General features: G+C 35.7%; 1 protein-coding gene across 2 annotated transcripts; it reads left to right on the top strand.

Moving 5' to 3' along the window:
* Nucleotides 1–3,301: 3,301 nt before the first annotated feature.
* Nucleotides 3,302–10,898, top strand: LOC18588962 (pleiotropic drug resistance protein 1-like). Of its 2 annotated transcripts, none has more exons than XM_088809637.1 (24): nucleotides 3,302–3,803; nucleotides 3,916–4,036; nucleotides 4,149–4,237; nucleotides 4,333–4,417; nucleotides 4,507–4,666; nucleotides 4,760–4,836; nucleotides 4,947–5,000; nucleotides 5,080–5,170; nucleotides 5,290–5,591; nucleotides 5,705–5,986; nucleotides 6,088–6,404; nucleotides 6,485–6,645; nucleotides 6,759–6,862; nucleotides 6,985–7,141; nucleotides 7,215–7,313; nucleotides 7,419–7,582; nucleotides 7,871–8,203; nucleotides 8,432–8,722; nucleotides 8,811–8,894; nucleotides 8,975–9,108; nucleotides 9,383–9,610; nucleotides 9,703–9,874; nucleotides 9,995–10,249; nucleotides 10,339–10,898. In XM_088809637.1, the coding sequence occupies exons 1-24, from the start codon at nucleotides 3,478–3,480 to the stop codon at nucleotides 10,594–10,596; spliced, it is 4,344 nt and encodes a 1,447-aa protein (XP_088665763.1). In that variant the 5' UTR covers nucleotides 3,302–3,477; the 3' UTR covers nucleotides 10,597–10,898. The 2 variants fall into 2 exon arrangements, with proteins under 2 accessions (XP_088665763.1, XP_007013791.3); XM_007013729.3 differs by having other exon boundaries at nucleotides 3,303–3,803; nucleotides 7,215–7,322.
* The last annotated feature ends 1,408 nt before the right edge of the window (nucleotides 10,899–12,306 follow it).

Raw genomic sequence — 12,306 nt, 5'->3', positions numbered from 1 at the left:
AACAAAGCTATATATATATATATAAGATAAGCATGGAGTCGACCCTTGAAGGCTTGAAAAGAAAGGTTAATGAGGAAATATACTTGTTGGCTTGCAAATAAAAAAGCAGCCAAAGATTCCATTTGGTTGAAGTTTGTCATTGAGCCAACATTATTATTATTTCATCTTCTAAAAATTTCGTTCTCTTCTTCAACTTGCGCTCTATTTAAGCCAAATAATCCAAAAATCAAAACAATTAACCCACAAATCATCCATAAACAGTCAGCATTACATACGTGAAGGGCATAAACAAAAAATAAACGTTTTTAGTTAATTCTGTCTAAAGAAATTAAACCATACACATTAAATAATAAACCACAGTATCATCTACTAGATAATCCTGCGTACTACTAAGAAACGTTAATGATGGATATGCAAACCCTTAGATATGTTTACATTATAAAAATGATGGAGATTCGAGAGAAGGCCATTTTTTAAAATTAAAAGTTATTTCGATGTTAGGATTTGGGTGGCACATATAGGAAGACAGGTTTCCCAAGCAAAGAAAATATTTCTTTAAGATTAAATGAGTGGAATCACATAATGCAAGACTTGTTTTTTCGATTTTGGCCAGCCTTATGCAACCCCACTTGGATGCATGTACCGCAGACACAATATAATATAATAGTAGCAAATAATTTAAATAGGAGAAATGTACGCAAATATGCAGATTTAAAAAACAATTTGGTGTTGGACCAAACAGATTTTCTCCGTAGCTGTGGGGATTTTCTGCACATGGGACGTATGATTATGCGTATATCATTGATTTTTTTGGGTTCTTGGCTTGCAAGAATAATATGGGACATTTGGCTGCATATATATATATATATGCACGGCTCTGAGGCATTCTAATATTCATTTTTTGTTGACTTTGCTTTATTATTTTCTACATTAATTTGGAATCTGTTGCATGCTTCTTAGTATTAATTTGAATTGAAAATTTCTAATATTGTGTATCAATTAGGGCTGACTTTGAAGCTAATTAAGCATTTTTCTATTTCTTGAGTTAATTTTCTCTATTTGTATATTTAAATTGTGATTTTGTATAATTTCAAGAGTACATACACCTAGTTTCCCTAAAGTTTAACCTGGATATATATATATACTGTTGTTCTCATATAGTTTGACAAGTCGTATTTTTGTTTTCATACTACATAGCAAATTTGATAAAAGAAAAGCCTTTCTTTGATTTAATTAATACAATTAATTCAATACCTCTAAAACAAATGGTTAACTTACCCATTGACATAATATATTATCGTTGAAATTTTAAAACATCACAAATCAAGTTAGAGAATGTATGTAATATTTTATTATTATAATAATTTATGAATTTTTTAAATATTTGCTAATGAAAATATATGTGACAATCCTCTAATCTTGTTGGTGATATTTAAAAGCGTCAACTTGCGGTGCTTGTGTATGACGGACACAAACTTATCTCAGCCTCATTTTAATATACTACAATTCTTTTTTGGTAAAATTTACTCCATTGGGTTTTGTTTATTATTGATCTAAAAATATTATTAAGGGAACAAACAACACGCCACCTAACACCATTCTTCCATAAGCTTAACATACCTAGCTGTAACTTGGCAAACAATTTACTTTCTTTGACGTCCCTCCATTTTGGATTTGATATCATGCATTAATATTCAAGAATTAGTAAGCTCTTATAATTAGTACGTAGGCTCTGGAACAAACCAAGGTCTATCTTGGCGAAGGAACTGGAAGATCTTTAAAGATTGATTCTGATATTTTTTATAACGATTCTTGACCTACTGCTTGATACACAAATATAATCCAAGTCAATTTATTATACCAGGTATTTGATTTTCACAGCAGCCTCAGTACCTAATCTTAGATCCTCATCATCACTTTCAATAGTAAATTAATTATCATAATTTGCAACATTGAGTTTTGGGTCAAGATGCATGGAGATCCCTAATTATATATATATATATATCCTAATGTTTACTTACTGAGATGTTTGATGCGTTTGTGATTTGTATTCTTTCATGATATACTGGCAAATTTTCTGGATTAATTAGGTAAGTTATTATTTGGTCCAAGGTGCACGTGCCCTCGTGGTGAAACTTGATCTGGATGACAATTAATCAATCTGGAGATTCAATTAAAAAACTGATCTCAGAAACAGCTAGCTATCAATGGGAAAATCATTTGAGATATCTGCATTAACTGGGACTAACAACATCTGGGAGAAGTACCCATTTCCAGGAAATCTCAGTGACGGTATTAGGTGGGACTGGCAGACATCAAATATATACATGATTGAATCCTTATAATTTATTAGTTTATTTTGTTTAGGTTGGCAGCAAAACTTACACATCATTTATTCTCGGATTTTGGAAATGAGATAAAATATTATAATATTAAGGCAAGTAGCTGCTGGTTTCCTGGACAGTTCAAGAGCAGTTGCATGTTGTCTTAAAGGCATGGTGTATAGGACACTTCATGGAGGTTTTGGCATGTCTAAGAAATGGAGAGTTATTTTTAGTTGAATAAGCTTAGCTCAGACGATGGATTTGGGAATCAACACATGGTAAAAGTGTAGTAATTAATTAATTTTTCAAGTTGTAACACCTGCTATTAACGCCGACAAAGCAAATCAATACTAATTAAACATGAGTAAAAATGATTTATTTATTGTAGATGTGGTTGGGTTAGGCATATGTTTGAAAGTTATAAACTCAGTTGTTTCTTAGCATTAAACTAGATTGGCAACCAGTCAACAGAAAGGTCAACCTCTAGTTACTACATCAGCTAGAAAGCTCAACCAATTAAAATGGCTCGCGTACCACATGATACTCAAGTTTACCATGAGTGTTGATAATCTCACGAAGTTCTTATTATTAAACTGTAGTCCAATGTTGTATGCTGATTTATGATTACATGGAAATTCATATAACAATTTACATCTTTATTGAGTAGTAAATTGAATACTGAATTATAGTATAGTTAATTTTAAATCTCTTACGCTTCATATGATATATGCCATTACATCATCCTATAATTCAGTATAAAGAAAATGACCAAATTAAATGGTTGAAGAATGTATATATGAGCTTCTTAAGTTATACTTTATGTATATATATGTATATGTACCCTTCTCTTATATGAAAGCCTTCAAGAAAGAATCAGCATATTGTTGATGCTCCTCAAAAAGAACAGAGAAAGACACAAAGACAATTTTTTAGTTTCTTTTGCATTTTGTTTTGTTTTTTCTCTGTCCATTGACTCCAAACACTCAAATCGAGAAAGTTACACGTATATCTTATAGCTGAGCTGCTAGCCAGCTCTAAAATTCATGAATTGGAGTTTCTTTGTATGAAAGCAAACCAAAGAAACTTTCTTTTTGGGCCTCTCTTTTGGTTTATATTGAACTAATCTCTTTGCATTGGGTGGCGTTGGCAAAAAATGGAGAGCGGTACTGATGCATTTAGAGTCAGCAGTGCACGTATCGGAAGCTCTAGCATTTGGATGACCAACACCATGGAAGCTTTCTCCAAGTCTTCTCGTGAAGAAGATGATGAAGAAGCCTTGAAATGGGCCGCTATTGAGAAACTGCCAACGTATTTGCGTGTAAGGAGAGGAATACTCACTGAAGAAGAAGGCCAATCGAGGGAGGTTGATATAAAGGATCTTGGGTTCATAGAGAGAAGGAATCTGCTGGAAAGGCTAGTGAAAATTGCAGAAGAAGACAATGAGAAGTTCTTGTTGAAGCTTAAGGAACGCATTGAGCGGTAAGTTCCATTACTTTTTTTTTTTTCATCTCTTTTTCTCTTGCAAATTGTTTAATGCATTCAGTTAATTCAAATTGTTGTTTTTCTCTGGATTTCACAACTCAAACCTCAGAGTTGGACTTGATATGCCAACAATTGAAGTCCGGTTTGAGCATTTAAATGTTGAAGCAGAAGCTTATGTGGGAAGTAGAGCATTACCTACCATGTTCAACTTCTCCGCAAATATACTAGAGGTACTCCTCCTTGTTGAATCAGAAACAAGCTTTATTATGTATTAGCTACCACCTTCGCACCTTCTAATTGAACAGACCTTACCAACTTTTCTATATCCCTGTTTCTTTGAAGGGATTGTTGAGTTACCTGCGTATTCTTCCTAGTAGAAAGAAACCGTTACCAATCCTCAATGATGTCAGTGGAATTATTAAACCTCGAAGGTAAGAAGAGTACTATCTGTACACCAGATTTCAGAAATTCATCGTAATCTCTCGATAAGTTGGTACCACTCATTTCTTTCATCAAACTTCTTCAGAATGGCATTGCTTTTAGGGCCCCCAAGCTCAGGAAAGACCACATTACTATTGGCTTTGGCTGGAAAGCTCGGAAAAGATTTGAAAGTAAGAAACTAAATTTCATTGTACTTCCAAATTTTTCTGGACAGGTGATTGGCATCATGATCTGATATTGGCACATATGAAAATCTCAGTTTTCAGGCAGAGTAACTTACAATGGACATGGGATGGAAGAATTCGTGCCACAGAGAACATCAGCTTATATAAGCCAATATGACCTTCACATAGGAGAAATGACAGTTAGAGAAACATTGGCCTTTTCAGCAAGATGTCAAGGGGTTGGGCCTCGTTATGGTATAATGAAATACCCTGAACTATGACATGCAATAGGTCGGAAGAGTTTGGTGTTCTTTAGTTAAATGTTTTTCTCCCTTTTGGACTTGGCAGAGATGTTGGCAGAATTGTCTCGTAGAGAGAAAGAAGCAAATATCAAGCCTGATCCTGATATTGATATCTATATGAAGGTGAGACAACGGAGAAGGGGAACAAAGAATATTCAGTTTACTTTTGCAGTAGTACATTTCAAAGTGTTTTTTTTTTTTGGTCAAATGACATGGTAATGTTAAACTTGCAGGCTGCAGCACTCGAGGGACAAGAGGCCAGTGTAGTTACAGATTATATTCTCAAGGTACAACTTTCAGATCCAAGCTAAGGAGACAGAAAAGAATCTTTGCATTTTCTGTTACTCTAATATTGGAACTTTGCAGATATTGGGACTTGAAGTTTGTGCAGATACCATGGTGGGAAATGAAATGATACGAGGTATCTCTGGTGGACAAAAAAAGCGAGTCACTACAGGTAAATCTTGTTCAATGATTTTCAGACAAGTATTGGACAAAATTGTTCTACCAATGCCAAAATTTTGGACTGATTATCATGTGTTTTTTTATTTGCGTTTTCCCTCTAAAATGATCCAGGGGAGATGCTGGTTGGACCAGCAAGGGCACTCTTCATGGATGAGATATCTACTGGTTTGGACAGTTCAACAACATATCAAATAGTGAATTCATTGAGACAGTCCATCCATATCCTCAATGGAACAGCTCTTATCTCTCTCCTCCAGCCAGCCCCGGAGACATATGACCTATTTGATGATATAATTCTTCTTTCTGATGGCCAGATTGTGTATCAAGGTCCTCGGGAGAATGTGCTTGAGTTCTTCGAATGCATAGGTTTCAAGTGTCCAGAAAGAAAAGGAGTTGCCGACTTTTTACAAGAAGTAATTCTACTCTTATCCAGAATTTCTGTTTATTATTACTATTAAACATCCAGTAACTATTGGAATATATCTGTAACTGTTTTGGTCCTTTTTTTATCCATGGGGTACAACAGGTGACATCAAGGAAAGATCAGGAGCAGTATTGGGCTCGTAAAGATGAGCCTTACAGTTTTGTCTCTGTCAAGGAATTCGCTGAAGCATTTCAGTCTTTCCATATTGGTCAAAAGCTAGGGGATGATCTTGCTACTCCGTTTGACAAGTCCAAAAGCCATCCGGCTGCTCTAACAAAAGAGAAGTATGGTGTTTCCAAGAAAGAACTGATAAAAGCTTGTGTATCCAGGGAATATCTTCTAATGAAGAGGAACTTATTCGTCTACGTTTTCAAAATGATTCAAGTGCGTAAACAAAAATTTGTAAAGAGACTAAACTGTTTTAAGAGTATACCTGGAACACTTTAAGTCCAAACTGATTGTTTTCTTCTTGCTGAAATTTTCAGCTCATTATCATGGGGTTCATAACAATGACATTATTTCTAAGGACAGAGATGCACCGAGACACGATGACAGATGGTGTTGTTTTCATGGGAGCTCTATTCTTCATTCTCATCATGATAATGTTCAATGGATTCGCGGAGCTTGCGATGACCATCATGAAGCTTCCTATCTTCTACAAGCAAAGGGACCTTCTCTTCTATCCTTCATGGGCATATTCTCTACCCGCATGGATTCTTAAGATCCCAATCAGCGTCTTAGAAGTTACCATCTGGGTTTTCATGACTTATTATGTCATTGGCTTTGACCCAGATGCTGGGAGGTGAGAAACATTGTGCACCATATCTGTTAAGTTGTACATTTTGTGTGCGATCACAATCTAAGTAACGCGCTCATTGGCAGGTTTTTCAAGCATTACTTAATACTCCTATGTCTCAGCCAGATGGCATCAGGACTATTCCGATTAATGGGAGGATTAGGACGAAATATAATTGTTGCAAATACATGTGGTTCATTTGCTTTACTTGCAGTTCTTGTTATGGGAGGATTCATCTTAGCCCGAGGTGAATTAAATATAAAGTTGAATAGATTTAAGTAAAATACTATTTATTACCATTATTTATCTCAATCATGTATATTGAGTTTTAATGGCGACTGCTACGTTCCGCTGCATCAGATGATATCAAGAAATGGTGGATATGGGGTTACTGGATCTCACCATTGATGTATGGACAGAATGCCATTGCTGTGAACGAATTTCTAGGGAAGAGTTGGAGACAGGTAAGCAACACTGCCTTGAATGCTGACAAAAGTTTTCAAATTTGAAATTGAAGCATAAGATATGAGAAGAATTGTTTTGATCAGCAGCAATTACTGAATACCTGAAAATGTCTGTACTGTAGATTCCTCCAAACTCTAAGGAGCCATTAGGAGTCTCGATCTTAAAGTCTCGTGGAATTTTCCCTGAAGCACATTGGTACTGGATTGGAGTGGGCGCTTTGATTGGATACTGTTTCCTGTTCAATTTCCTTTTCACATTGACTCTAAAGTATCTTGACCGTAAGTTTCTCTCATCTGATTTCTGAGTTTTCAAATGTGAAGCTCTTTTTTCTGATACATTAATTTGATTCAGCATTTGGGAAGCCTCAAGCAATAATATCTAAAGAAACCCTAGCTGAGAAAATTGCTAGCAAGACTGGAGAAAATGCTGAGCTATCATTAAGAGGAAAAGGTTCTTCTGGTGGGTCATTAATCTAATTTAATACAGATGATTATATTCCCAGATGCTACATTGTATTATTCATGCTGTAACATGATCAATGCAAAAATAATGCAGAGAGAGGGATCGAAAGCCGAAGAAGTGCATCATCGAGGTCGCTGTCTGCAAAAGTTGGGAGCATCAATGAAGCTACTCAGAACAGGAAGAGGGGCATGGTTCTTCCTTTTGAACCCCTGTCTATGAGCTTTGATGAAATCAAATATGCTGTAGATATGCCACAGGTATCTTATCTTTTATCAAGAGGCAACCATATGTTCAAAAATAGGAACTAGGTAACATAGGCAAATGAATTACTAAACTTTTAGGCATTTTGTGTAGATATTGGTCATATTTTTATTGAATACAATGATTTTGCTCCATACATGGAAAAATATAATATTCCTGTGAAACAATTTCTTTGGATTTTTTCATAATCACCAGGTTTCTTGACTAGCATAAAAACGTTAAAAAAATAACAATAAAAATGTGCTTGTCGAACTTTACATCCTGAACTTTTACCATGCTTGCAGGAAATGAAAGCTCAAGGTGTTTCTGAGGATCGATTGGAACTTTTGAAGGGAGTGAGTGGTGCTTTCAGGCCTGGAGTCCTGACAGCTCTGATGGGGATAAGTGGTGCTGGCAAGACCACTCTGATGGATGTGTTGGCTGGAAGGAAAACTGGTGGTTATGTTGAGGGAACAATCAAAATTTCAGGGTATCCAAAGAAGCAGGAAACATTTGCTCGCATATCTGGGTACTGTGAGCAAACGGACATCCATTCCCCCCATGTTACAGTCTATGAGTCCTTGCTTTTCTCTGCATGGCTTAGACTACCCCCAGAGGTTGATTCTGAGACCAGGATGGTAAGTTCTGACTTCCGCTATCATATATTTTCTAGGTGACAAAGAAGTAATGTAGAAGCATTCAAAAGCATTACTGGTGTTCTGAAAAAAAAAAAAAAGCATTACCGGTGTTGGAATTACTAGAAACTAGAAAAGGTAAATGGTTGTAGTGACAAAAGCATTATATATTACTATGTTTTGCTTAGGCATGTTGTTGTGTTTGTTTTAAGTCAAACTGATGTGATATAGATGTTCATTGAGGAAGTCATGGAGCTTGTGGAGCTAACCTCACTAAGGGAAGCACTTGTAGGATTGCCTGGGGTGAATGGTCTTTCAACTGAGCAACGCAAGAGGCTAACAATTGCGGTTGAACTTGTTGCCAACCCATCCATAATATTCATGGATGAGCCTACCTCTGGGCTTGATGCCAGGGCTGCAGCTATAGTAATGAGAACAGTGAGGAACACTGTGGATACAGGACGAACTGTGGTGTGTACCATCCACCAACCAAGCATTGATATATTTGATGCTTTTGATGAGGTGAGAATCATTTCCAAGTTTTGGCACCCATTTATATCTTTTGGCTTCTTGAAACTAACACAAGCACATAATCAATGGTAAAATACAGCTACTTTTGTTGAAAAGAGGAGGTGAAGAAATATATGTGGGGCCATTGGGCCGCCATTCTTGCCATCTGATAAAGTATTTTGAGGTTAGTTTCATGAATACCTGATATTACAGGAACTATCTTACATCTCTTGCTAAATTGCTGAGAGATTTTGCTTGTTGAAGGAAATAACTGGAATCCCAAGGATAAAGGATGGCTACAATCCAGCAACTTGGATGTTGGAGGTTACTTCAGCAGCACAAGAAGAAACCCTTGGTGTCAACTTGACCAACATATACAAAAACTCGGAACTATACTGGTAGGATCACCTGACAGACACAGGAAGGGAAATACATAGCTCCAAGAATTCATGGTTCAAATTTAGGTTCACATTAAGTCAAAGCGGTTATTATCAACTCACCCCTACAAGTGGTTGATGTTTTTGAGTTTCATATTGGAGAACTCCTAACTGATTTTGAATGCAAACTTCATATATACTACTACATAAATATCCAATTCCTTGAAAGCTTGTTAAAGTTTAATGCATAATTTTTTTTTATACAATTACTGACGCTGTAAAAATAATGTTGCAGGAGAAACAAGGCGTTGGTCAAGGAACTTAGCAGTCCTGCTCCTGGTTCCAAGGATTTGTACTTCCTGACTAGATATTCACAATCTTTGATCACTCAATGTATGGCTTGCCTATGGAAGCAGTACTGGTCATACTGGCGAAACCCACCATACACAGCAGTGAGATTTTTATTCACTACTGTTATTGCTCTATTGTTTGGGACGATATTCTGGGATCTAGGTTCCAAAAGGTATATAAATATTTAATGCTACTAGTGCAGTGGAGAGAAAAGTGTTATTGTTTTCTGATTTCTGAATCAATCAAAATGCTTGGGAATTGCAGAACAAGGCAACAGGATGTTCTCAATGCAATGGGTTCTATGTATGCTGCTGTTCTCTTTATAGGATTTCAAAATTCAGCATCAGTTCAACCAGTTGTGGCAGTTGAAAGAACAGTCTTTTATCGAGAAAGAGCAGCTGGGATGTATTCAGCGCTACCATATGCATTCGGACAGGTAATATTGCCTTTCGTTTTAGAGATTCAGCAAATTAGACTTTCTACGGGGAACTTAAGTTTAGCTAGTAATAAGTCTAGGCATTGGAAACAGGCTGATGCTTACCAATTTGTATCGCAGGTTGTGGTTGAGCTACCATACGTTCTGGTTCAAACTGTCATATATGGAGTTATAGTGTATGCCATGATTGGATTCGATTGGACAGCTGCCAAGTTCTTTTGGTATCTCTTCTTCATGTATTTCACCTTCTTATACTTCACCTTCTACGGGATGATGACCGTGGCTGTTACTCCAAACCACAATATTGCTGCCATAGTTTCATCTGCCTTCTTGGCACTATGGAATCTTTTCTCAGGATTCGTCATTCCCCGAACGGTAAGCTTTAGGAACGTACCCTTTGCATACTTTCTTAATACACAGGATGAGACCATATTCTAATGAACTGAAATGTGTTCCAATGACAGAGGATTCCTGTGTGGTGGAGATGGTACTACTGGGTTTGCCCCATTTCTTGGACATTGTATGGACTAATTGCTTCACAATATGGAGACATAAAGGATAGATTTGACTCTGGTGAAACAGTTGAACATTTTGTTAGAAACTATTTCGGTTTCAGAGATGAATTTGTGGGAGTGGTTGCAGTCGTAACAGTTGGAATATGCGTGCTCTTCGGATTCATCTTTGCATTCTCAATCAAGGCATTTAACTTCCAGAAGAGATGAAAAGTGCCATTAACATTGCTGCCAAGCTATTTGCTGAAATGCAAATTCCAATAAGTTTTGCTCATACAAGACACGAAATAATTATATCCACGACCAACTTCTAACAAGAGAAGGAAGATAAATATTATCAATAAGGAGTTTTCTCAACTTTGCTTAGGGTATTGTACAGTTTTTCTAGCTCCTTCATGTTTTTGTTTTGGATAATTAGTCAATCTTCCATTAAAGTACCATATAGATTCCTATATTTTTGTGTAAAGTTTGACAGTAAAAGAAATGGTATAATACATATAATTTACTAGCAACATATGTCCTCCAAGCAAAGCTTGTCATTGGTGACACTAAATACTATTACGTCTGTTGTCCTAAATTCCTAATATTGGTTCTATCATTTCACATTTTTTAACCTGACATTTAACATTACTCTTTAGTTCAAAAATTAAGAATTTAATTGCCTTGCTTGAGAAAGCCAAGCACCCTGGCTAAGTAGAAATCAACCAGGGCCTCCGTCCATGGTCAAACCGCTCAAAATATTCGCTAAAGAAAAAAAAAACAGCCACGTAAGGTACACAAAAACAGCCACATCATGACACAATAAGTTAGTCGAAAAAAAAAAACCCTAAACAGACAAAACCTTATCTCTGTTTCTAGCTCTTACATGATTATTAGCTTGCTTACAGACAATCATCCCTGCAACAAAAGCGAGACACATTTAGTTCAAACAAGACTCACCAAGACAGCAGGAAATTAAATCTCAAAATGATCGGGACAATCAGCATCTCCAAACACAGACCTTCTCGTCAAAGGCAAACCCAACCCATTCTGTATTAGATAGATTGATAATATTTATATTTGGACTCTTAGATTAAAATATTAATAAATAAATAATTTTATTATTTTAATTTTCAAATTAAAATAATAAAATAATATTTACGAAAAGTGCTTATTGATGAAAAATGTAAGTGAAAGTTATAAAACGTTACCTTATTAAATATAACTTTCAAAAAATTAAATTAGGAAAGGAAATAACTATTTGAAAAGTTATATTAATAGATGTATATGTTGACTTATTATATAAATAACGAATGCCAATTTCACTATTCATGTCTTCAAAGTAATCTTCTTCTTCTTAATAATTTCTATTTTAAGGTATTTCTTTAAATCGTTTTTGCAATTGTTTCGTGATAGAGACTAGACTGGACTCAAGCGTGAAGGTTCACTTCCAAAATCAAGAAGTGATCAAACTCAACAGATTTGATGGAACAAATTTCACTAGATGGAAGGACAAGATGGTATTCCTATTAAGCACATTGAAGATTTATTTTGTTCTTGAGATGGATCAACCATTAATTGTAGTAGAGATCACATAAGCAGAAACAACACAAATAAAACTTTCTGAAAACATTGCTACAATAACAATTGTTGTCACAACCACTGCTAATGTTAACATGGAGAAACAAAAATATGATGAGTTTATATGTCGTGGATACATCCTCAATTCTCTCACTGGTTAATTGTATGATCTCTTCAGACATAAGACTTCAATAAAGGAAATCTGGATTGTACTTGAGGAAACGTACAAAAAAGAGAAAATGTACGGATAAATTTCTTGCATTGAGATGCTTCGAGTTTACCATGATGGATACCAAACTAATTATGGATCAAATACATGAGTTACGAATTCTGACCTTTAAATTAAGTAAATTGGAAATA

This window comes from Theobroma cacao, chromosome 9 (genome assembly GCF_053813885.1).
Source record: "Theobroma cacao isolate CCN51 chromosome 9, ASM5381388v1, whole genome shotgun sequence".
NCBI classification, from domain to species: domain Eukaryota; kingdom Viridiplantae; phylum Streptophyta; class Magnoliopsida; order Malvales; family Malvaceae; genus Theobroma; species Theobroma cacao.
This window is presented reverse-complemented; position numbering and strand designations above follow the sequence as displayed.

What these genes read in the sequence shown, in the direction of transcription:
- LOC18588962 (XM_007013729.3), top strand. Translation starts at nt 3,478, where the DNA reads ATGGAGAGCGGTACTGATGCATTTAGAGTCAGCAGTGCACGTATCGGA. An exon ending in ACGTTTTCAAAATGATTCAA is followed by an intron (nt 5,987 to 6,087) that starts GTGCGTAAACAA and finishes TGAAATTTTCAG; the next exon opens with CTCATTATCATGGGGTTCAT. An exon ending in GATTCGTCATTCCCCGAACG is followed by an intron (nt 10,250 to 10,338) that starts GTAAGCTTTAGG and finishes TTCCAATGACAG; the next exon opens with AGGATTCCTGTGTGGTGGAG.